The 24,595-nt window shown below is 51.6% G+C and overlaps 2 protein-coding genes across 2 annotated transcripts; one reads left to right on the forward strand and one right to left on the reverse strand.

The window, feature by feature from the left end:
• On the forward strand, positions 1 to 19,790 carry ARPC2 (actin related protein 2/3 complex subunit 2). The gene is made up of 10 exons (XM_068195545.1): positions 1 to 182; positions 9,813 to 9,847; positions 10,800 to 10,912; positions 12,926 to 12,971; positions 13,584 to 13,770; positions 14,195 to 14,288; positions 16,569 to 16,695; positions 18,020 to 18,120; positions 18,477 to 18,577; positions 19,349 to 19,790. Exons 1-10 carry the CDS (start codon positions 109 to 111, stop codon positions 19,371 to 19,373), a joined length of 903 nt encoding a protein of 300 aa, XP_068051646.1. The 5' UTR covers positions 1 to 108; the 3' UTR covers positions 19,374 to 19,790.
• Positions 19,554 to 24,540, reverse strand: AAMP (angio associated migratory cell protein). Its single transcript, XM_068195539.1, has 11 exons — positions 24,373 to 24,540; positions 23,939 to 24,091; positions 23,410 to 23,529; positions 23,138 to 23,277; positions 22,905 to 23,049; positions 22,678 to 22,761; positions 22,287 to 22,402; positions 21,687 to 21,790; positions 21,123 to 21,213; positions 20,703 to 20,857; positions 19,554 to 20,442 (listed from the first exon to the last, which is right to left on the reverse strand). Exons 1-11 carry the CDS (start codon positions 24,458 to 24,460, stop codon positions 20,367 to 20,369), a joined length of 1,272 nt encoding a protein of 423 aa, XP_068051640.1. The 5' UTR covers positions 24,461 to 24,540; the 3' UTR covers positions 19,554 to 20,366.
• Between the last annotated feature and the right edge of the window lie 55 nt (positions 24,541 to 24,595).

Consider the following 24,595-nt stretch of genomic DNA (forward strand, 5'->3'; position numbering starts at 1 on the left):
GCCGGAAGTGACGCGCGGGCGCGAGAGCGGAAGCGGCGGCGCAGGCTCGGGCGGGTCCCCGGTGCGCGCAGCGGGCTCGGCTCCCTCAGAGCCGCTCCCGGCACCGACATGATCCTGCTCGAGGTCAACAACCGCATCATCGAGGAGACCCTCACGCTCAAGTTCGAGGGCGCGGCCGCCGGGTAGGAACGGTGGAGCTGGGGCGGGGCGGGGACGGGTCCGTGGACCGAGGGAGGGGCGAGGGGGCGGTGGCTGGCGGGGCCCGGGCCGTGCCAGGCGCCCGGGCACAGAGTAGAGCCTGGCGGGTGGTGCCGGGGGAGGATGGGGCTGAGAGGGGCGGAAGGTGGGGGCCGGGGAATGGTGACAAGGAAGGATGCGGGGCTGGAGAGCGGCGGGGAGCGGCACTGAGCCGGCGGGTAGTGTGCTGCCGGGCGGCGGCCCGGGAACGAGGAGGGCAGAGCGGGCACGGGGTGGGGGCCTGCAGGATGCAGGGGCTGGGAGGGGGGTGGTCAGGGTGCGGGAACTGAGCTGCGGGCGGCGGGATGGACAGAGCTTGGGCAGAGGGAAAGCCTGGGGAATGAGGGAGCAGAGTGGGACAGGGCAGTGTCGGAGGGGAGAGGGGCTGCATGGGGTCGTTAGTGCCAGAGCAATGGAGAGCCCCGGGGGAGCAGGACGGTTCTGGGAAGGGTACCGGAGATTGCCGTGCTGAGGTGGACGGGAGGTCGGGGTCTGGACGAGGAGGAAGTTGGGAAGGGAGGAAGGTGGACTTGCAGCTTTGGGTAAAGTGGGCTTCATCAGCGTGCTGCCAGCGCTGGTCCAGAATGTGTAGGGGGAGGCGGGGAACAGGAAGCCTGTGTGTGGAGTCATGGCCTCAGCCTTTTGCTTTGGGGTGAAGAGCAAATTCCAGCTTGCTCCCTCTTTGCTTTCTCGAGCAGGAGGGATCCAGGCGCACAGGTCAGCCACGATTGCTGGTGCCAGCCTGGTGGGTGTCCTGGCCTCGGGGGGCGGCCTGGGGTCTAGTTCACGCCCACATCTCTGGCTGGGACATTTCAGTCCATGGGGAGCCAGTGTTTTTTTTTTTACTGCGAGTGTTGCACCAGGGCTGTAAAGATGCTTGTGAGGACACAGCTTAGCTTTGAAGGAAGTCCCTTAAGAATGAATGTCCTTATCTGCAACCGAGTGGCCTGTGGACTCGATGCACTGCCTGCTGACTGAGACACCTTTGTACACAGACGAAGCCTTGAGAGGCAGAGCGCAGTGGTGTTACCTCTGGGGTGGAGCCTGCCCTGGCGCCTCACAAGACAGGCCTCGGGCTGCTTCAGGAAAGGACCCCCCAGACAGGTGCCTTTTTCTGTGTTACTTTTTCTCCAGCGATTTTTGAAGCTCTCGGTCTTTTACGTGCAGAACGTTGTCAGAGGCCACTTACTTTGCTTTCCCCCCACTCTCAGTTGACTTGTTGCTCAGATTCGTGTTTTGTTATGGTGGGGTTTTTTTCCATAAAATAATTACACAGGCTGCTCTGCCTTGGAGGACAGATGAGCTTCTCCCAGATTTTTATTTGTCTTGAGCCCTGATCATTTAATGCAACAAGTTTCCCCAGAGTACAGGCACAGTACTGGGCAGAGAGAGCTCCCAGGTGACCTCTGTGGTATTGCAGCCACATCCATTAGAAAATATGGCATGTACAGAGGTTCACAGTGAGTGTCAGAACTGCTTGTCAGTCACTAGTCTGTGCCAAGGCACTCTTCCTGATGGAGAGAGAAGAACATGCAAGTGTCCCTGTGTTGATCTGATGTGGAGGGGCAGTTTGCAGTTTTAGATGCACCCCAAAACTTTGACTCTGTGAGCAGAGCTGCACTTGCTTGTCCTGCAGCAGCCTGCAGGCCCCTGACATTTCCATTTTGCTGTATGGCAAAGCCACCTTACTTGTGTGTGGGCATGTGTGCCTGACATACTGATTGTTCCTGGATCAATTTGTAGGGTGGCCGATGGTGCTCTGCTTCTGCCTTTTAGTCATCTCTAGCATGTTCTGTTCTTTAGATGGCGTTTCTAGATAAGTTTTGTGCCTTAAATGTGTTGCTGAAGATGAGGAAGACATTTACTTCTGAATTTTCTTCTGTGCTTGTTCTGGGGTCCCCCATCCAGGCGAGTGCAGGGACGTTTCTCCTGGTTTCAGGTCTTCTAAGGAATGAATGTTATGAAACATTTATTGAAGTGATATTTCTTTTTCCTATAGCCACAGCTCTTGGGTTATTCCTGTGGTGCTCAGCCTGGAGACAGGAAGGGATTTCCTGTATTTTGCTATTTTGGTGATGATTTTCCAAGGTGTATCTTGGGGCTGAACACAGGACAGTCAGGGCAAGGTCAAGCCTTGAAGAATTGGGGGACTGGGAGGAGTGAATCTGGACACTGGGGCAGAGTTGGGTTTACATTATTTGCTCTAACCCAGAAGTGCAGCAGATGCGATGCAGGATTTGTCAATAGTGGTTGTTCCAGAGCCAGGTGTGCCTGGTGGCTTCAGTACCAGCCTGGAAATGGGGCAGGGCAGGGTTCATTTCCAAATCCTTTCCCAGATACTTGTCCTGTGACATGGGCTGTATCGCTCCCCTCTACTGCAGTGCAGCCATAGTTTGGCAGGTTCCTGCAGAGCTTTCCTGGGCTATCAGGTGGAGACACTCCACATTTCACCTTGTCATATAGAACGAGGTCACATTTAGAAGATGGAATTCATTAACTGCCATTATTGTCATATATGTCAAAATCTGCTCTGCATGGAGGTCCAGCTGTCCCTGGAGTTCCCAGTGTGAAAGGTACCTCAGCAGGACTGCAGACAGAGATCAGCACTTGAGACAGGGCCTAACCCACCTCTAAGAGTGCTCCCTGAACAAGGTCCTTGGGGCTTGGCAGCATCCACCTGTAAATAGGGTAATTTCAAATTTAATTTGGTTTTGTGGACAGTCCCCATGAAATCTCACCTCCTTGGACAGCCACTGTTGAAACATGATGTTTAGATCAAGGTGGTAACAGATGATGGACTTCAGTGCATCTGATTTTTTTTTTCCTTACTTAGTTCTAGTAATTTCTGTGTTTAAATCTATTCTCTTAAACCAACCACATTTTAAAATAAAAGCCTAAAGTTACCAGAATCTGTTGAAATAACTTGAGTTAGGAATATACTGCTGCAATGTGGGAATATCTGGTCAGTACCTGGAAATAAGTTTATTGAAATGAGGTTGGCTCATGAGCTTTTTTACATGTCAAGAAAAAGCTTCCATAAGCTTTTGACCGATTCATTTGTACATGAGATGTTTCCTGGAAGCTGGTGTCACAGGTGGGTTTTCCCATTTATGATAGAAATATGTGTGAGGAGATGAGCTCTACCAGTTGGAAAATCCTGTTTCTCATCATTGCTTTCCTTTGCTAATCGCACAGGCATAAAAAAAACTCCACAAACACTTTAAGTGTAAAACATTTTAATGATTGTCGTCTGTGTCTGATGAATACTCATTCTGTTTGACACTAACAGATTTGACATCCAGTTTTGTCCTACTCTAATTTAACTGACCCCAGGGTAAGTGTGGCACAGGGCTTTGGTCTTAGGGTTTGGTTTTCCAGTCATACATAGCTTACTCAAAATCTTTAGTAAATTAATCATCTGTCTCAAACTGTTACTTATTATTTACCCACTGTGTAAAAGAACACAAATTTGCATAGCTGGGGTACAGCATGCCTTTTCCTAGGTTGGGGGTGGAGGGAAGAGAATCTCAAATTAAATTGTTGGTTTCTTTACAGCCATTAGTAGGTACAGCTCTGCAGGGCTCCCTGACCATAGGCTGCATAGGAAATCAACTGAAGCTTGGACTTCCCTGATGCTGAGTGGTTCATGTGAGCCAGTAGGAGCTGGGCTGAAGCTGCACCCACCAGTTTTATGGTATTTCCCACCTGCAGTCACTTGATGATTGTGTGCTGCAGAGCTGAGCCGTTCAGACACAGAGGCTGAACCCTGGCTGAAACCAGGCAGTGAGAACTTTGTGTTCATGGTGTGACTTGAAGTGAGCTCATCATGGGGAGACAGGAGTGTCTGGAGGCTGTTGATGTGCTGGGAGGGTAGAGGAGCTTTGAATCCTGCCAGGCACTACTGAGGAACTCTCTTCAGGAGTGGTTGTGGTTATATGTGGCTCCAGTGCTTCAGGGTTGCTCAGAGACCCCACCAAAACCAGATCATTCCTCTGCCACCCCCTTGTTCTTGCTGACACAGACATTTTTGTGGCTTCAAGGGAAACAGGATTGGGGAAGTGACCTAGGTTAAAATTAAACAGGCAAAACTGGGTATTTTTAGCTTAGATGAGTTTCCTCATCCCGTTCATTGTGTCGTGGCTGCTCACCATGGTGCAGCCATGGACAGGGATCAGATCTCCCTCCTTTAGCAGCAGTGGCAGGTGCTGGCTTAGTGTCCTCACAAGCCCAGCCTGGAGCTGCACATCTCTCCAGGCACAACCTCACCTACCTCACCTCTGCCTGACTGCAGAGTGCTCGGGAAATGCTGCTGGCAGAAAGAGCAGGTTTGGGTTTTGCTGGCATGGGCAGTGCTCATGGTAAACCCTGGCTGTCCACATTGACTTGAGAGTGCTGTAGGTGTTGGAGCATAGCTCCTGGGTTGTCACAGCACATCCTGCTTCAGACACCAGGGAAGGTGACTTAGCATTAACAGTGGATTGTGAACCACCTTTATCTGGAAGTAGATAGTGCTCCACTTTTGTGCAACTGCACAGGGAGCAGGAGGGAAGAAAAGCCAGATCTGAAAGGTGTTAGGCTTTCACAAGTGGTTCTGTCATCACTCCAGCCTCAGTTTTCATCTTGGGTTCCTAGGAGGAGCCTGCTCTGTTTTATCTTCAGAGAGTGGTTCTCACTGCAGCCACCAATGCTTGACAGCAGAGAATAGTAGGTGTCCATCACTGTACTAAAGAAACACAGTAAAAGTGTGTGCAAAATTAGGTTCTTACCCAGAGACTTGGCACAACTCTGGATCTCTCTGGTGGGGAACCACAGGCTAGCTGCCTATAGCTGAGGATGCATCAGACAGAGGTCTGGCTGGAAGGTGCCAGCATCCTGCAGGACCATCTGTGCTTTGTCCACTGTGACTCCCACTGCTTTCCTACCCACCCGCTCCTCCAGGCTATTGGGCACACAGCATGAGAAGAGCTTGGGCATGGAGGGGTCGCCTAATCAGGAGGGGAGAATTGGCACGTGTAGGGTGCTGTACACAGCTTGGCACCACCCCCCTGACAGAGCACTCCTGCTTGTGCTCATGGTGGGTGTGCTGCCAGAACTATGGGAGCTCTTTGATTGCATATGCTCCTGCAGCTTATGCAGAGGGGCTTTTGTTAGCTGAGTGGAGCCCGGAAGTGGAGGAACTGTTCAGAGAATTTTAAACATTGCTCATAATTTTTTTTATTGAGGTGACCTTTCTGTAGCGAGAGCCTGCAGTCTGTCACTGAATCTGGCTCACTTTATCCAAATCGTGTGTTGACTCTGGTGATCTGAAAGCTCTGCTCAGAGCTTTAAGCTTTGAAATATCCCTTTTTCCCCCTCTCCTATGGGGCAAGAGATTAGAGTATCTGCATGCTTGCAGCTTTTGAAATAATTGCCATTCTCCATTATTTGGTAGAGGCTTTAACTGTGGTGTGGGGGATGCTTCAGTATGGTTGTCAGCCAAGATCTTAAATTTGTTGTAACATATGGCTAAGAGCCTTTGTGGCCTGAGAATGAAACAGGGAAGTTCTCAGAGTCAAGTGAGGGAGTGCTGTCAGAAAAAAAGATTTGCTATTGCTCTTAAGTGCTTGCTGGTATCTCTCCATGGGCACCTGTGGCTCTTCACGGATGTTCTGCTGGGGTGAAAAATCTGATTTGGAGCTGGCTCTCTATTAGATAGGGCGTAGGAGCCATTTGGAGATGAATAGAAGGAACATAGGCAAGAAGACATAAAAGCTGTCAGGGTCTCTTATTGTTACAAGCAGAGGGCAGATGGGATTTGGTGTGGGTTTGACTTCAGACCTGATAACTGTTATCACAAAACAGACTGCTGCTTGGAACAGCTGCCATTTTAGCGTCGGAGTTCAGGCAGGGGTTTGCAGAAAGGTCTGGTCTGGATTCAGTGTTCAGTGCAGAGAGAAGCCACCTCAGTTATTCCTGGTGTGAGCTGGTTTTATTGTCCATGCAGGGCAGAGGGTAGCAAGCAGGGAAGGTCACTGAGGGATGCTGTGGTTCAGGTAGCATTGGAGGTGAGGAGCTTGCAGGGGTCACAGCAGCTCTCTGCCCCAGGAGTGGACGAGGTGTCCTGTCTGAAATCCTCTGAGTATAGCTAGGCTTAGTCTGTTTCTCAGAGATTTGGATCAGGGGTAGAAGTGAACCCCAAAAGATCTCCTGGCTTCCCAGTTGGAATTTACAGTCCGGTTGGGATTTAGAGTCATTCATCACCAAGCTGCTAAACTGCCAATTCTTGCTATGGGTGTGGAGAGTCTCCTCACGGAGGCGAGGGACGCCAAAGCATGCTAGACCAGACAGAACTCTTTGGGATCGTGCCAGTAACCTGACATTACCTGGTACCCACCCTCAGTGGTGCAGGCCCCATCCCAGGCCTGCTGTGAATTCTCTGCACTGAGCCATCACTGGCACGAGAGCAGGAAGGACAGAACACAGAGAGGACACGTTGTGCCTCCATAGAGCTATTTCCAGTGGTAGAAGACGGGGTTGCTGGAAGGTCAAGGGGAAGTGAACATGTGTGTGTGACCTGCAGCATTGTTGCTCATCCAGAAACTATTGAAGGCTGGAGGTGAGAGCTCCTCTCTATTCTGCCTGAGGACTTCTTGAGGCAGGAACAACAAGCTGGGTAGCAAAAGGAGTGGTTTTTCTGTTGGAGAAAAATTTTGAGTAGCCAGGGTAGTTTTGATGAGGTGAGCCAGAGAAATAAATAGAAGCACTTTAAACACTGTGATTGTAAAGCTCCTGAACTGTGAAAGGCTAAGGGGGCTCACTTTGCTCCCAGCCACACTTCCAATGCTCTTCCCTGTCCTCCCCTGGGCCGGGCCAGGCCAGGCCTGGGTTACTTAAGTGTGTGCCTGGTGAGGCAGAAAACCCACTGTGCTGTAGGTGACAGGGCCAGCGTGGCTGCCAGGAGCTCTGTATGCAGCTCACGTGAGCTCTTGCTTCACTGAGGCTGTGCTGGGAAGTGGTTGAATATTCAGCACCCAAAGTTCTGCCCAGTTACCTTTTTTCCCCTTAAATACTCCCCCTCCTCACCATCCCCGAGTACCGGAACTGAGCCACTTGGGAAATCAGCGTTAAAATAACTTCTCTAAGAAATGACGTTTGCACAATAACAGGCTCAAACCCAGCTGTGTTAGCAGTGAGCTTTTGTGTGCAGAACAAAGGCTCTCGTGCAGAGCCATCAACTGGCTCCTGTACATGGTCTTGGCTCAGCTTCTTCAATTATGTGATGAGTGATCTTCCTGCCATCTCCTGGGTACAGGGCAACCAAATGGGGAATCATCCTTCCTCCAGTGCACTGTCAGCCACTTCCTTGCATTTCTCAGAGGGAGGTGCTGTATTTGGAAGGCTCTGCTGGGAACGGGGGCTCTGGGAGGTGTCAGCTCTGTGTGTGTGGGGAATGGGGTTTGAAAGTGCAATTTTGAGAAGATGGAACAGTGGTTTAAGGATGCATCCTGTTTAATATTCCTAGCTCTCATGTGCCTGGCTGTGCTATCTTTAAAGCTTCCTACATAGGTTTCTTTTTTTATAAAAATTTATACTGTCATCCAAGCTGATTCCCACGTCTGAGTGTGGTGCTCTAAAAGAGGAACACGTCTGCATCAACTGACCGAGTGGGATCTCGGGGATTTTCTTTCATCTCAGCTCTGAGCCATCCTCAGTGAGCAGAAGTGGCTGGACATGACTTGTGGAATTGCTCCTCTTTGCAAGAGCCCAAGCTAAATATGCAGCCAGGGATGTCTGCTGAGCCTGTCTCAGGCCCAGCTGGGGAGGGGAGATGAAAGCAAGAGAGGTCACAGGTAGCTGGCACAGCTTTTAAACGAAAGGACCTGCTTTGGGTGCAATTGCACTGCTTCTTTCAAGTGTGTACTTTTTATCCTCAGCAAGGTGGCACTAAAGACAGAGGCTCCCCAGCCTTCAGACAAAAAAAGGGCCGTTGCCTTTCACAGCTGATCACTTTCAAGAAGCAGGAACACCTCCTCATTTTCACTTGGGTTCTCCATCCTAATTCCTCCCTTTCTGCTGGAGTAAAATGTTGTTGGCCTGGTGAGTGTCTGGTATCAGTACAGTGCAGTGTCTTGGTCTCCCTGTATTGCCCAGCTTGAGTTTTATCACATTTTGGTCATTTCTGCCTTCCAGGAATGAGGCTGGCTGCAGAAAAGCTGATGGAAAAACAATGCTTGCTGCTGAGATAAAATCATTTAAATCGTTACAGAATATTGTCAGGGAAAATAGATATTGAGTCATCACTTCCCCCCACCTTCCTCGGTGTATGTACCACAGTGTAGCCAGTACTCAGCAGCACACAAATGTGTGGAAGAGCAAGTTTTGGCAAAACGGTTGAAGCTGGTCTCTGGGCAGCAGCAGCATAGTTAAGACCACTGACTTTACTCTGGGGAACATATTTCAGTATGTTGGTTCAGACAGGTGGGAATGAACTGTTAGAGACTAGATTTCTGTTAGCAGCAGCATTATTAGCCTGTATTTGAACATCATCTACTTTTGAAAAATAAATGGAGATACGGTGTGAAACAGCAGCAACAGACTGGCTTTTTATCCTGTTCTCATTTTCCATGCCTGCTCTCAGCAGTGGAGATACCTTTGCATCAATTCCCTGTTGGAGAATGACCTATTAATACCAGTCCCCTTGGAGCTGTGAAAGCAGTTATATAGTGCCAATCCCAATGAAATGACCTTCCAGAAGCAGTTACATCTTTCATGGAGTCCTACTCTTTCACAGATCATGAACAAATGTCAAAATAGGGTTTGTCAAGAAGCAGTTTAATCTTCATAGTCACAGTGTAAGATGTGATGTGCCTTTGGCTTGCAAAGGGTTTTGTTGCTGATTGGTGTCCCAGAGACCACTCACGACAGTGTTAGAGCACATCCAGAGCTACAGTTTTTCTGCAGAGGCTGTTGGCAAAATGTTGGGGTGTTTTGGAAGGGGGACAGGATGAAATTAACATGTGGAAAGTTTCCTTCTTTGACCTGCTCCTGATACTGCTAACACTTTCCTAACTTGGAAAAGGGATCTTCTCTGCAAGCAACTTATATCAACGCATTTGTAGAGCTGGTGTTGATGGCGAAGGGGGCACTGTGTCAGGAAGGATTACTCAGCTCCTTCCATGAACTGGTATTGCAGGACCTTACAAAAGATCCTCTGTCCCAAAACCTGTGTCATGGCTGTTCTGTACAGAGTGTGCGCTTGTGAAAACAAAACTTCTTAGTAAGGGGTAACTTTCTTAGGAATTTCTAACTGGAAATCTGTGATGTCAAAATCTATTAATAAACTAGAAATAATAGAAATCTGTGCCAGCTTCAAAGTCTATTTTATGTCATCTGGGGTAAAACTGGTGCTTATAGGAAGGGGGAGAAGTATAAGATCTCTTGTCAGAGGTTACCAGTCGGACAGCAGGAGGTAAAAAGGTTTTGAGGAAGAGCTGCCTGTGAAAAATGAGGTGTTGGAAATTAATCCTCTTTCCTTCACAGCTTGGAAGCTGCTGTTAGAGTTCTCATTTACCTCCTTTGTTTTCTTTGCTTTTTAGAAATAAACCAGAGGCAGTAGAAGTAACATTTGCAGGTAAGCTCTGCAGCTTTCTTGACTTCTCTGAACCAAGGGCTGCCTTGACCAGTCTGCCCACACCACTGGGCAGGGGTGGTGTGGTGACCCTGCAGTATCCCCCAGAGCTGGGGCTTCTTTGGCTGCCCCACTATTTCTCTGTCTGTCTGTCTTCCCTGAGACTTCCCTAGAGCATTGAGCTCATTGGTGGTAGTGCTTTGGTGTGTGCTTGCTACACAGCTCTTCTCTTTTACCTCATCCGTTCTCCAGTCCTGCCCTTGGTGCTACTTGTTATGAGGTCTTTAGCACCATCTGGTTTGGGTTGTTATGAAACTGACTTAGGGTGACAGGCAAAATGGATTCATCACCTGAAGTTTGCTCTTCAGGAGGAGAAATGCCAACAAAGTTCAAGTACTCATTCAGCAACTGAATTTTTGCTTCTGTTATCAGGAATCCATGCAAGCTGCAAAGCTCAGTGGGAAAGTGGAGCTTGCTAGGTAGCTGGAGGGTTGCCTTTCCCTTCCTCCTGCCCTCCCTGCCTGTTCTGCAGTGAAGTGGAAGCTCTCACAGCAGCAGCTGGCAGAGAGGTTTTCTCCTCCAGGCTGCAGCTCTGGCCTGGTGGGCATGTCAGTCACTTTCTGCGCTGGCCATCCATAAGGCTCCTGTCTCTGCATGTTTGTATCCTTGTGCATTGAGCACAAGTGGATTTGCCAGGAATGCTAAATGACACTAGACTAAAGCTTTCTGTGATGGACAGGTGTCAAAATTGTTTCAGCCCTGTGAATGATAGCATGTGTCCTTACATGACATTACCATTTTCCTTAATTGCAGGTTTCCTTCTTGCTGTGCGTGTGAGGGCTGGAGCAAGAGGAGCAGTGTCGCTTTATGCAGTTACTAGAACTTGTAGGGAAAACATTCCTCAGAAATAGGAGATGGTTTCTGTTCCCTCACATTTCTCTTGCTTGCTTCTTAGACTTTGATGGAGTCCTTTACCATATTTCAAACCCCAATGGAGATAAGACAAAAGTGATGGTCAGTATTTCTCTGAAATTCTACAAGGAACTCCAGGAACATGGTGCTGATGAGGTGAGTAAGCATCTCCAGGCCTCCTGCCTACAAATACTGTGTTGGTGGCAATGCCCTCGTGATGTTGATGGATCTAACAACTGACCCTTAGAGAAGCATCTGTGCTCCCATCTCACTAGTCAAAGGAGCAGCTCTGTGCCAACCAGGAGTCCCACTTTGCTGAAAGACAAGGGCAAGTGTGTTCACGCTCTCTCGTGAAAAAGTAATCTTGTATGACCCTGCAGCCTGAAAGGCAGAAGGCACCACTAATTTTGCAAGTTCAAACCGAAGCCTGACCTTGTAGAAATAAGTTTCCCTGACTGATGTGTTGAGCCCACAGGTGAAGGAAGGCATCAAGACAGATCTGTGATGCTTCTCTTCTGACTCCTAACCACACTTGAGAGCAAGTGCTGGGCTCCTGCTGCGCATGCAGACCTTGGTTTACAGATTGGTTCCCTTTCCACTGCTGCTGCGTGAAGTTGCAAGCTCGGTTCCTGTTGACTGGGCCCTGTGGCTGTGGAGGGCCATTTATGGTAGAAAAAAGGAGCCTCTCTGAGCTGTGGTTGGATGGCGAGGCAGGAAGTGTGACTCAGTTCTTGAGTCCGTTTTCAAATCTCCACATGGTAGCGAATGGGGTTCACTCAGGGCTTTTCAGCAGGCTTTTGCCTCTGGGTGTCTGTCCTTGGAAGAAAACAAGGAAACTGCACCATCAGTTTATTATGAGTCTGGTGATAAATGGGTGATTTGAACCCAAAATGAATTCCTGCGAATTGCCATAAGACCCACCTAAATCAGAAAAGATATGAGTGAGGGTCCTGCTTTCCTGGTTCCTGAATGCAGAGCTTTCTAGGTGCAACATTGCCTGCTACTGAAGGTACCACTGCTGGCATGAGGAGTATGTGAAGGAGTCCAAATGGTGGAACCTTCCCAGCATGTGTAGTGAGGTTCAGTGCAGTGTGTGATCCCAAGAGAACTGTGGAGGACAAGTGGCTGACAGCACTGGGCACCAGCAGCCACTGTGGTGGTGAAAGGCAACTTTCTATAAACTTTTAGAGGAAAATAGGATCTATGCAGGACTGGCTTGGAAGTACTGACTAAATAGAAATTACATTTTTCAATCTCCAGTTGTCATAATGTTGCTTTCTGTACTTCCCTGCAGACAATGTTGCTTGTTTCTGCTCTGTCTTTGGTGAAAACCCACTGTGAGGAATGCAGAGTGGGCTTCCTGCTAAGACAGGGCATCTTCCTGCACGGCTGCAGGCAGGCTCTCTGCTGAGAGGAGGTTTTGTCATGCAGAGAGTCTGTGTATCCTTTCCATGTGGTAGTGGGTGTCATCCCAGGAGGGCCAGTTCTGCCCCAGCACTGTTGTGTTCTTCTCTGTGAAATACTGCCTGTTCCCAGCCCCCTCATTGACACAGAGCTATGGCTCAGTTGGAAATTGCCATTGATGTAAAATTCAGCAGTAATTACGTTTGAAGAAAGGTTTTTTCTGTGCTGTAGGCGGTTCTGCTTCTGGGAGGCATCCAAGCCTGCGTGGCAGTCTCCTCTCGATCCCCATCTGTTCGTGCAATAGGCTGAGACAGTGTGTGATCACCAGGCCATGGTGTGCTCTGAACTTGCCGTCCTGTGAGGAGAGGGACCTGGCACGCTTTGCATCTGCCTTTGAATGGAAGGAAAAGTGGTAGCCCTCAGGTCTGTTGTGTCAGGCTCTGCTGATTGCTCTCCTTTGAAGGTATGAGCTATACGGCTTCTTCCCCACACAACTCCGACTAGCAAGAACTTGAAAAAGTTCCAGTTTTGAGTCCTCTCCTGCAGTATGTCCCCTGTCAGTGGAGTTCAGGGAGCCCTCCCTAGAGCAGGAACAGCCAATAGTACTAGAAGCTGATGACTTAATATTTGTCTAAGTTCTCTTAGACTAGGGGAGGCAGGTGTTGTAATTTGATACTTCTAAAAGAAGACCAAATATGGCCTAGACTGTGCAGGAGGAAACAAGTCTTGATAGCTTGTGTGCTCAATGTTTAATTTCTTTTCTAGGTATTGAAGAAAGTCTATGGAAGCTACTTGGTAAATCCTGAATCAGGTAACCCTGCAGTAACATTCACTCTCTGTGTGTTTGTGTGCATGTGTGTATGTGTGTGTGAATGCAATTCCAAAGTTACTTAAGTCACCTGAGAAATGCTCATATGAAAGCTGCACTTGAAGAGCTTGATATCTAAGGCTCTCTATAGAATGAATTGCAATTTGAAATTGCCAATTTAAAAAGTGGCTCAGACACGTCAGGGATGAAGTAGCTTGCAGCACAAGCTGTAATTCTTTATGCAGTCCTCCTCCAGGAAGCCTCTGTTCCTTACGGTTGGGGTCTTTGTTCTTCTCAAAGATGCTTTGTAAGACACAGGAAAACCATGGTTACCTGTGACAACATCTCTTCCTACTCACTGCAAAAACTTGGGAGCAGTTCAGCCAGCACGTGTGTCTGGGAGCTTGGGAAGCAGCCCCAGGAACGTTGCCATGGCCACGCGCCGAGTTCAGGCATGGCTTTTGGCAAGTGCGTGGAGTGGGAAGAACTCACCCCTGGGACTTTTGGGAGGATTTAAGGCAGAAGTGGGACTGTAGATATCTCTTTAAAAAAAAGGTCTCTGCTTTCATTAAGGCCCTATGTAGATTATTAAGCTTAGTGGCTGTCCCTTCCCAGGTTACAATGTCTCTTTGCTGTACGACCTGGAGAACCTTCCTGCAGACAAGGATGCCATTGTGCACCAAGCCGGCATGTTGAAGCGCAACTGCTTTGCTTCAGTCTTTGAGAAGTATTTCAAATTCCAGGAAGAGGGCAAAGAAGGAGAAAAAAGAGCAGTCATCCACTACAGGGATGATGAGACAATGTAAGTGTTCAAACAGCATGGGGGTCATACCGTACTCGGTAGTCTGCTCCTGTGCACAGCTGTAGGTTTTGGTGGAAAGTCAGGAAATCCTCCTGCTCCGTGCTTTGGCCAGGGTAATAAGGGCCTGTTCTAGGCTGCCACAAGTATCCCATGAGGGTAATGCTTATGCCTCGGGCTGCTGGGATGTTACACAAGAGTCTCTGTTAGTGGCATCACTTGTGGCTGCATGCAGAAGAGGAACTGGCCACTCCCAACAGAAATGTGGTGCTCCCTGTAAATATTGTCTCAAGGGAGGGGAAATTTACAGCAGCCAGGCCTGTGAATGGCTGTTGTATCTACTTGACTGTGTCACGCAGTTGCTTCCTCGTCCAGTTGAACTTCTTAGCTCTGGCTCACAGGTGGGTTCTCTCTCTCCCACCTGCAGGTATGTTGAGGCAAAGAAGGACCGTGTCACAGTTGTGTTCAGCACGGTATTTAAGGACGACGATGATGTGGTAATCGGAAAGGTGTTTATGCAGGTATGGAAACTGAATTACAGGGAAGGGGTCTGGTCCTCAATTCAGATGCCTGCTTGCTTGAAGCAGCATTGCCAAATATGCTGCTGAAGTGAGCACAAAGGCAGTTTAACACATGGAAGTGCTTTGCTCTATGCTGCACTGGGATGGAAGAACATGCTAATGGGCACAGACAGTGTATTTTCCTGGCTCTTGCATTGGCATCTGTATCATCAATAGTCTTGCTCGTTTGGACAATCAAGCGTATTATGTGTTACAGATGAGAAACACCACAGTGAATGCTTCAGTCCCCACATTGAGGCCCTGTAATGTGGATAGCTATGGTGTAGGGATCTCCAGCCAGCTGAGGACTTGAGCATGTTGAGGATTAAAGGGAGTAGGAAGGGTGAGACAGGGTCATGCCATGCATGAGGAGGAGCTGAAACTGGTCTTCACCTTGAAGTTTCATCCTGCTAATGCTCAAATGCTGCAGAAACACTCAGCAGCTCAGTGTGACAGCTCTCTGATTTCAACTTTTTAGAGCTATGAATATACTAATTTGTGGGCTTGAACCAATCATAATGCCAGGTTATGGACTGGACTCAGCTGAGTCTGGACTCAGCTACCTTTTCCAATTGCTGTTTAGCTGGGAAGCATTCAGAGACTTGTAGTAAGCACTTTGCATGTCTGTGAACAACTGTGTGCAGCCTGGGGAAAGTGACACATCTGTCTGTGTGCAGCTGGGAAGGCTCAATGCATGCTCATACCTGTGTTCATCTGTGCCACTGGCCCACCTCACTCATCTGCTTAAGCTCCTGGGGAGCCAGCCTCCTGTTTGGGCATGGCCATGGAGCAGGGCCTGCAGGGTGTTCCAGGCAGCTTTAACCTACCTGTTCAAGGGTGCCAGGCCATGCTGCTGACAGGCTCATGGACAGCAAGTTACTGGCCCAGTTTGCTGGAGACCAGTGTACCTGTGTTGGGTGTCATCAGAAGGGGGTGTGTTGCAATGGAAGTATTCACAGCTCTGTTTGCTGTGTTCATTAGCTACAGACATGGCATCTGCTCTGGCTTTGTGGTTTTCTCCCACCAAGCATATCCCTCAGCCTGGAATTTAGCTTTTAAAATGGGAAGGGAAGTATGATGAACAAAATGGGGTTAGTGAGGCTCCTGGGAAGATGGCAGTGCTTCAAGGCAGCAGCTGTCCTGGAGTCTCCATGTCCCGAATTCTTGGTTTTTACAATAGCAAACCCTGCCTCTGCCCAGCCACAGGAATTTCCACTCTGAGTCACACTGGCTCTTTCCCTCCAGCTATTGCTCTTGCATAACACAGCTGGGCATGGTGTCTGCTCATCTAGGCTCTCATGGAGAAAATGTGACCATTAACTAACCAGTGAAGCCATTTGAACCATTTCACCCTCTGGCATAAGCAGACAGAAGTGCAAGCTAAGCATTTCATTAAGGAAAGCCCAGTGATCTACTCTAAAAGGGACATAGATGCCCCTGCCTTTCCCGGGGAAACTGTGCTCAGAGGAGAGGCCAAGGGTAGCTGATAATGTGTAGGTTGGGATGGAGGTCAGTGAGGCAGAGGGAAGACTGCCCTGCCTTGGGGCAGGAGAATGGTCTCTGGACATTCCCAGCCCACACAGAGATGGTCTTTAGAGTTCCTGAAATGCAGAGCCAGTAAATTTCCTGTGAGGTGGGGGTTGTGCTGCTGTCAGAAGTGGGGGAAGGGATCTCCCTGCCTGAAGGTATTGTTTCAAGGTGTAGGGGGAAGCATTAAGAGGAGCAGAGTTCACATACAAGCTTCAAGCCCCTAGATGCATCTTGATGCCTAGGCAGACTCCTGGTGGGAGATGTTTTCTCAAATGGCAGAACCTTTACACTAGGTGTGATGGAGACCTTGCAGCCCTTCCTGAGAATTTCTGTTCCTCAGGGCTGGTGGGCACTGTGCACTTTCACTGGAAGCATTGAAGTTCCAGCAGGAACTGTGCTGTCTCATGTACTTGCTCAGACTGAGGTGTCCCACAAAACACCCATGGCAGGGGTGTGACACACCAAAAGCCACCCCAGCTGAGGGGCTGCACTACGGTCATGTATAAACCCAGGACAGCCATGCATTTTGGGCTGGTTTTGCTGGGAAAAAGGGTTACTTTCAGGGTGTTTGGCCTGATGAACCCAATCCATTCAGGAAAAGCTGGGGCACCTTCTGCTTATTGCCCTTTGGGAGTGAGGAAACCCCATTTGATTTCCCAGCATGTTGCTGAAGGGTCACAGTGGGAATCACCTTCACTTTGTCTTGTTCAGGAGTTCAAGGAGGGTCGCCGGGCCAGTCACACAGCCCCACAGGTGCTCTTCAGCCACAGGGAGCCACCCTTGGAGCTGAAAGACACGGACGCAGCTGTTGGCGATAATATTGGCTACATCACTTTTGGTAAGCAGGCAGCTCTGAGGCTTGGGGATGCTTGGGGAGGAGAGAGGTTCTTGTTGCTGCATGAGAAACAGGAAGGAATTCACCTTCCCTGAGTGTTGGTTCAGGGCTGCAAGGACTCTGGGGTTGCAGTCTGTCTCGTGTGCCCCCTTTGGAGCGTCCCTTTTCTGTATCAGGTCACCTCAGCTCTACTATGGGCAAGAAAACGTGGAAGTGGACAGTGAGTTGTTTAGTGTCCGCCTACAAAATAAGTTCAGTATTTGGAAGCAAAGGGAAGAGTGGTTTTGCTGTGATATTTTGGAAACTGGAGGTTTCTTGTGAAAGTTTTCATGCAACTGTACTTGTAGGTAGTCCAGCTGCAGGGAGCTCTGCAGTGCCTGATCAGCAGAGGCAGTCAGAGAGCAGCAGCAGAGCAGTGCATTCTGCTTCTCCAGCTCTGCCTCTTTGCTCTGGGCCAAACACTGATGAGCCACTTTACCGTGACAGAGGTGCTGGCCAGCAGAACCATGACTTCCCCCTGAGCAGCAGTGTCAAGAAGTCTAAACTTCTTGACACTGCCCTGCTGAAAGGGATAGGTCTCTCTTGAAGATGCTTGGGTGTGTTGTTAGGGTGTCTCAGGCCAGCATTCCTGTAGTTTGGAGCTCAGAGATTGAGCACAGACACGGCAAGGAAAGGTGAAGATAGCATTGCCCTCCTCCTGTGCTGGAAATGGTGCCTTGAGGCCTGGGCATCTGTCAGCTATGGAAAGAAGAGGTCCAGGATTCCACATACTTTTGTTCTTGTTGAGACTAAATTTCCCAGTTATCTGATCTCAGGTGAGATCATCACCCAGACAAAATGTTCTTTCAGCCCTTGGATCTGGGACACCTAACAGAGCACCAGCTTATGGAAAGAGCAAGCTACCTGCTTGTATCCAAGTCGGTCTATGTTACAGGGCTGGCAAGCTGCCAGGGGAAGATCCAGAACCAATTTCAAGACCCCAGGACAGACTGGATCTTGCAATTGGTTGAGCAGCCTGGCCGCTCTAGTCTGCCTCCCAGCTTGCTCCTCCAATTGCATCTCCCAAGCACTGATACAGCAACATGTGGTTTCCTGCAGTGCCATTGTTTCTGGACACCTGGCCTTGCCTGTGTCCCGCAGAGTGCACAGGCTGCTGTGGGAAATGTGGAAAAGTGCTCTTAAACTTTGTATTTAAAATCACAAGTGCTGCTTAATCCTGGTACATGTCAAGAGTAAAGGGCTCTTTATAGAGAGCGAGGCAGGGATTCAATGCAGCACACCCTGAAGGCCTCAGGAGGTACTAATGGTCTGTGTTGGCCTCTTTCAGTGCTGTTCCCCCGTCACACCAATGCTGCAGCCAGAGACAACACCATAAACTTGATCCACACATTCCGGGACTACCTGCACTATCACATCAAGTGCTCGAAGGTATGAGGGCCGGGGCACACAGGGGGCTTCAGCCCATCTAACCTGGGTGCTGAAGGGGAGAAGCAGGGGACAGGGGTGCCCCTTCAGAACTCATTAGGGTCTGCCACTGCCCTCCGCAGTCATGCAGGGGTGGCAAGTGATGCATCATTGCCTTCTCCCTGCTTTTGGACACAAGACTGTTTTCTTTCCATTCTAGCAGTAAAGTAGGATTTTTCCCTTTTGGATCTGGTTTGTTTCCTTTCTGAGAACAGAAATGAGGGTAATTGTTCAGCGTGACCTGGCTTTGATGTGTCCTGAAATCTGAGCTATGAAGAAAGGCTCCTGACATGTCCCCATTTTGTCCTAATGAAACACAGGCCTATATTCACACGCGTATGAGGGCGAAAACGTCAGATTTCCTCAAGGTGCTCAACCGTGCCCGTCCAGACGCAGAGAAGAAAGAAATGAAAACAATCACGTGAGTAGCAAAGCAGGGCATGGCTCTCTGGGCTTCGCTGCCAGCCACGAGCTCAGTCTTGCTCAGTTTGGCATTCTGCAGTCCAGGGCAGGCTGGGGTGCCATGGGGGTGACCCACAGCTTACTGCCTCAGATGTCCTGTGAGGAACTGGCAGGTCCTTCACAAAATGTTCGTACGTGGCCCTGCAAGCCCTGGTGTCTCCATTTCCCCCCTCCAAGTCCTTGGTGGCATTCCTGGAGCTTTTTCCCTGTTATATTAGAGCTGCCTCATCCATCTCTGGAAGCAGCTCCAGCTCACAGGAGAAGAGCCAGGTCCTTCCTTGGGGTTTGTGGGCACTGGACCAAGTCTTGCTGCCCAGTGTCTGCAGCTCCTCAGAGTCACTGGCTGCCCTTGGCCAGCTGATGGCTGGGGCCAGGCTACCATGCTGGCTGGCTCCCTCTTGTGAACAAGCAGTGAAGTGGATGGAGGAGAGCAGTTGCATGAACATGTTTCAATCAGCTCCCTTACCTTCTGCTTATCCCAGAGCCCCTTGGTGTCATTTTTTCTCTGACCTGTCATGTCCCCTTTGCATGCTGCTTTGGGGCAGGAGGGTTGTCCCCTCTGCAAAAGTTAGCCCCTTCCCACAGCCCTGTGACTTGGTTCTGCAGCCACAGACCCTGTGAGCTCCAACCCAGCAGTGCCTGCCTGGCTTTGAGAGCTCTGCTACACATGCCCCACCACAAGCCCCACAGGCCCCTGGGGCTGTGCTGACCCCTCTCTCCGTCTTTTTAGGGGGAAGACGTTCACAACCCGTTAACGCTGAGTCACCGAGGCTGCAGTGGAGGACAAAGGTTGGGGCACTTGCTACCTGATAATCGTAGCTTTTAATGTTGCACCTCTGTGGGCTCATAAGGAATTCAAGCAATCGGGGGTCTGTTTGTACGACAGTTGGGGGAGTAATCTGCAGAAACGAGCTGTGCTTGCGAGGACTCGATCGTTCCAAAAAACAAAACTTTAATTCCAGTTTGATTGACTTAATTTCTTTTCTTTTTTAATTTTTTTTTCTTTTCAAGCTGTTTCGCTTTGCAATATGTTACCAGAAATAAGTTGCAGTATTTCTTATGAGAATAATGCAATATTAACTTGTTTTCTTCTGAGTATTTGAGTTCAAAACTCCTGTATCTGAAGAAATACTGTTGGGGTTCATTAATAAAGAAGATCTTTCTATCTTAAAGGGCTTTGAAGCTTTGGCTTGTCAATGCACGTGACCTTGCCCTGGAAGGGGTGTTTGGTCACAGCCCCAAGGGAGATAATTCCTGTATTGTGGAACATATGCCTTCTAATGAACTTTGGGGTGCAGTACCCAGATCTGGGAATAGCCTGTTCTGTTAAGAAGCTCCTAGACTGTACAGAGCAGGATTCTCCTACCTTCAGCTAGCGACCTGCACCCTTCCCTCCTATCCTGACCCCTGATTCCCCCTAGCAGGGAGAGCTAGGATGGGAGTCTCTGCCACTGATCCTCAGGCCATGGTTGGATGCCAGGGAGATCCCTGAGGAGGGAGCATAGCTCCCCAGATCCTCTTCCCCCCAACAAGCAGAGTAGATGGCATCCAGTTAAGTGAAATAATTTATATAATTAAAGACGTCTTCATACAAAACCCCTGGCTTGGCCCCTAGACGGTGAGGGCAAAGCAGGGCAGGCTGGAAAAATTACAAAGCACGCACTGGAGAAGGGTGGTGAAACCATGTCCCTCATCCCTCTGTACACAAGGCGCAGGGCAGCGCCGGGACGCCGTCCCTTGACGCAGTTCTAGCGATCGGGCCGCTGGACGCAGAACACTTTGGCTTGGTGGTCGCCAGAGGTGGTCACCACAATGGAGGCATCCCTGCAGGGAGACAGGGCTCAGAGGTGGGGCTGGGGGCTTCCAGTATCCCTGACCATCACCCCCAGCCCAGCTCTGAAGTGCTGCACTCCCCCTTGAGACCCTCGAGTCCCAACATGGACCTAGGTTTGTCCCCCACCTTGGGACCAGACCACAAGGGCACTCAAAGAGGCAGCTTGCGATTTGAGCTCCTAGGCTGGAGGCCCCTGCTATCACTGCTCCCTCCACCCAGCAGGGAAGGGGTCTAGGGGTTGCCTGCTCACTTGTTGACAGCAAAGTCGAGGATTTCGGCAGAGTGCCCTCGGTACTCGCTGATCATCTTCCCCGAGCGGGCGTCCCAGAGCCGCACAGCCCCGTCCAGGCTGCAGGTGTACACCACGGCCGAGCTCTCCTCCCACAGCAGCTGCACAATCCCTGACTGGGGCAGGGGAAAACCACAGTGGGGACCTCTTAGCTCCCCCCCTGTACCCCCACCCCCTCATGGTGTCTGCTGTCCTCCCAGGAGAGCCAGACGCCAGGACCAAGCACATCCGCTTTGCAGAGACTGCGGCTGCCCTTTGGGGAAGCCCAAGGCTAAGGGAGAAGTACAAATTGGGAACTGGCCCTTGGGCTTCAAGGGAGATCTCCAAAAGGCCCAAAGCCCACCTCCCAAGCCTGGGCGGGGCAGGGGGGGAGGGCAGTACCTCGTGTTGGCACTTATGCCTCAGGCTCTGTGTGGAGAGGTCGTAAATAGCCAGTGTGCCGTCAAGATAGCCCACAGCAGCCAGTGGCATCCTACAGACAAGGGAATAGGCATTACATGGCACATCGGGAAGCAGGGATGGAAACATAAAGGCTGCAGGTAAAAGGCAAACCCTACGCTGAAGGCTACAATGTAGTGAGGATGAGGGAAAACCTGATGGCTGGAGCCATCAAACAACCCGCTTGGGAAATCCAGCAGTACAACAAGTCAGCAATCATGGTTTGTGAAGATGACAGTGTCCTAGCAGGAAATCAGCTGTCTGGAGAGTAGAGTATCCCAGCCAAGCAGTGGTCAATCAGACTAGCCCAGAATCCCAACAGTTGCAGGGAGGACTGAGCAGCTGGTGACCCTTGGCCTCATACCAAAGGGATCTGGCATCTCCACACCCAGCTGGGGAGTACAGAGGCAAGAGAAATGCAACAGATTGAGTGCAAGGGATGCAAATGAATCTGTATGACAAGCCCTGTAAGATGTAGCACTGAAGAGCGGCTGTCCCAACACTCACACATTACAGAAGCCCAGCGACTCCACTGAGTTGGACTCTGCCTCCTCACCCTCGCTGATGGGTGCCTTGGGGGTCACGCTCTCCATCTTGAACACGCACACCACCTGGGTAGAGGGAGGGTGACTATACCCCGAGGGAAGGAGACCCAGACGCACAAAGGTCCCGTTCGCACTCGATACCGAGTCTGCGCCCTCATTAGAACAAGGCGCGGCCCCAAAGCCTCAATTCCTGGGAGCAAACAAGAAGGAACTTCCTTCCAGGAGCCGGGCGGGACCACCCAGCCCGCGCTCCACCCGCAGCGCGAGGGCGCCGCCTGCCGGCGGCCGGTGGCCGCACACGGCCCCGGATTTGAGGGGCCCCAGCGCTCCTGGCTCTGCCCCCAGCCCAGGACAGGGGACTTGGGGGATCCCCAGCGCTCCTGGCTCTGCCCCCAGCCCAGGACAGGGGACTTGGGGGATCCCCAGCGCTCCTGGCTCTGCCCCCAGCCCAGGACAGGGGACTTGGGGGATCCCCAGCGCTCCTGGCTCTGCCCCCAGCCCAGGACAGGGGACTTGGGGGATCCGCAGCGCTCCTGGCTGTGCCCGGCCCATACAGACGCACCTTGCCCGTGGCAGAGTTGATCAGCTTGGCGTGACAGTCCACAGAGCCCGTCATGATCAAACTGCCATCCTGGTTGCTGGCTACACACGTCAAGGGGTCCTGATGGCCATCCTGGCCTGGGGAGTGAGCAGCAGGTATGAGCTTTATGTGCCCTCCCCACAGAGACCCGGTGAGCCTTGAAACACACCATCCTGCAGCCTCCACCCTGCCTGGCTCTGCCAGCACCCTGGCAAGCAACAGCCACCGCTGGGGAGAGAAACCCTGTGCCAGGCTCCCTCCTGCCCTCACAGGATGCCTCCTGTCCACCCAGGCAGAGGTCAGAGCCCACTGGAAGGGTCTGTCTGCCAGCTAGGGAATAGTCTAGGTGATAAACCTCTTCCTTCTTCCCTACCTTTCAGGACATGCAGCGAGGTTCCCTGCTTTAGGTCCCAGATGCGCATGGTCCCGTCCTCATACCCCACCACTGCTCGCTTCCCTGGGTGAGAGAGAGATAGCAGATAGAGACAGGGCTCCCTATCCCCCTACCTCCCATTCAGCACAGACTGGGAGAAGCAGGAGGGCAGATGGCCCACACAGAGCTGGTGACATTCCACACTCCAGAGAGGCTCCACGCCTCACCATCAGGCAAGATCCTGCCACACGTGGCTGGGCATGCCGGACCCTGAAAAGTCTTGCAGTCCCCACTGGGGATCTTCCACATCCAGGTGTTGCCATCAGCTGTACCAGCCAAAAGTACGTGGGCTTGAGGGTGCCACTCCATCCACTGGGCAGAGAGAGAGAGAACAAAGGCAGTGTCACCAAAGTGCTGCCACCCCACTTGCTGGCTGGGGAGCCCCCACAGCATCACTCACCTCCAAGTCCCCCACCTCAAAGGACCACACTTCCTCCTTGGCATCCACCCGCCACACTTTGATAAGCCCAGACATGTCACCTGTGGCCACGAACACAGAGTCGTGACTGAAGCCAGCACAGGTGACCGAGTCCTTGTGTCCTATAAACATCAGGGGACAGAGACTGCTCAAGGCAAGCTATGGAAGATGGTCAGGAGCACAGCAACAGCTGGAGAAAGATGTGTGCAGATAGACACTGCTGAGAGGGGACACAGCTGTTCACTGCACCTCACCTGAGCACTCAAACAGGAGTTCTCCATCACTCACACGCCACACGAAGGCCTTGTCATCCTCTCCGCCTGTCACTGCCAGCGTGTTGGTCTTGGGGTCAAGGCTCACACAGAAGACAGAATCTTGACAAAAGAGCAAAGAGAGGCTACATGGCTACGGTGCCAATCCCGCCTCACCTGACGTTCCCAGGGGATCCAAACCCCACGCAGCACTGGGTCTGGGTGGGACGTCAGCAAGCTGAACTCTCAACCTAGCCCAGTGGGAATCAATTCTTCACGTGGGAGAGGAGCGGCAGAGGCTTTCTGCTGAGCTTAGAGCCAGCTGCCATGATAGGAGGCCCAAAGGGCTCTTCTACCAGAGCATAAGGCAGAAACAAGCCCAGGGCAGCTCTGAGTCCTGACGGCTGTCCCAAGAAGGCTGGGAGACAGCAGCCTAGCAAGGCACTCTGCACCCCTGGACTCTGGGGCAAGCCAAGATGAGACCAGGTCCCGAGGGGGGTCCCAGCTGCTTCTGCCCGTGCCCAGCACTCACCCGAGTGGAGAGAGAACGTGACCTCACTGTCGTCCTGTGCCTCCATGCCGTCCTCCACCCCCTCGTCATCCTCCGACTCCCAAGCCTCGGCATCGGGCTCTTCTGCCCCCTCGTCCTCAAAGTCCACGTCCTCCATCTCCTCGGCCAGGTCATCTGCAGAGGGCGAAGGTCAGGGCGCGGCTCGCGGCCTGCCGGGTTCGGAGGGACAGCGGGGACCGGGCAGCGGGAGGATGCGCGATGCCGCCGCGGCCACGAGTCCCAGAGCAGGGAAACCGCAGAGGAACGGGACGCGACACGGGGAGAGGCCGCGGGCCGGAGGGATGCACCGGCCGGGCCTGGCACTGGGTGGGGCCGCAGCGCTCCCGGTGCCCCGGCGGGAGGCCGGAGCCCCCGCAGGCCCTGCCCGGTGCGTGGCGCAGGGCGCCCCGTCTCACCCGGCCCGGGCGGGCCCAGCTCCACCACCTCGATGATCTCCTCGTCGCCGTGCAGGTCCAGCGCTCCCGGGCCCTCCCCGGGCTCCATGCCGACCCACCCCGCCGCCGCTTCGGCCGCTTCGGCCGCTTCCGCCGCGCGCCCCGCCCCGCTCAATCGCCGCCCGCCCCAGCCAACCACGGCCCGCGTCCGCGCGCGGAACCCGCCCTTTCCGCCGGCAGGGCG

This window comes from Anomalospiza imberbis, chromosome 7, assembly GCF_031753505.1.
Source record: "Anomalospiza imberbis isolate Cuckoo-Finch-1a 21T00152 chromosome 7, ASM3175350v1, whole genome shotgun sequence".
Lineage (NCBI taxonomy): Eukaryota > Metazoa > Chordata > Aves > Passeriformes > Viduidae > Anomalospiza > Anomalospiza imberbis.

Excerpts from the sequence above, each read along its gene's own strand:
- ARPC2 (XM_068195545.1), top strand. The coding sequence starts at position 109 with ATGATCCTGCTCGAGGTCAACAACCGCATCATCGAGGAGACCCTCACG. Across the intron at positions 10,913-12,925 it reads AGGAACATGGTGCTGATGAG|GTATTGAAGAAAGTCTATGG; the intron begins GTGAGTAAGCAT and ends TTTCTTTTCTAG. Across the intron at positions 16,696-18,019 it reads TATTGGCTACATCACTTTTG|TGCTGTTCCCCCGTCACACC; the intron begins GTAAGCAGGCAG and ends GGCCTCTTTCAG.
- AAMP (XM_068195539.1), bottom strand. The coding sequence starts at position 24,460 with ATGGAGCCCGGGGAGGGCCCGGGAGCGCTGGACCTGCACGGCGACGAG. Across the intron at positions 22,403-22,677 it reads CTCGCTGCATGTCCTGAAAG|GCCAGGATGGCCATCAGGAC; the intron begins GTAGGGAAGAAG and ends CTCACTCCCCAG. Across the intron at positions 20,858-21,122 it reads GGCATAAGTGCCAACACGAG|TCAGGGATTGTGCAGCTGCT; the intron begins GTACTGCCCTCC and ends CCCCTGCCCCAG.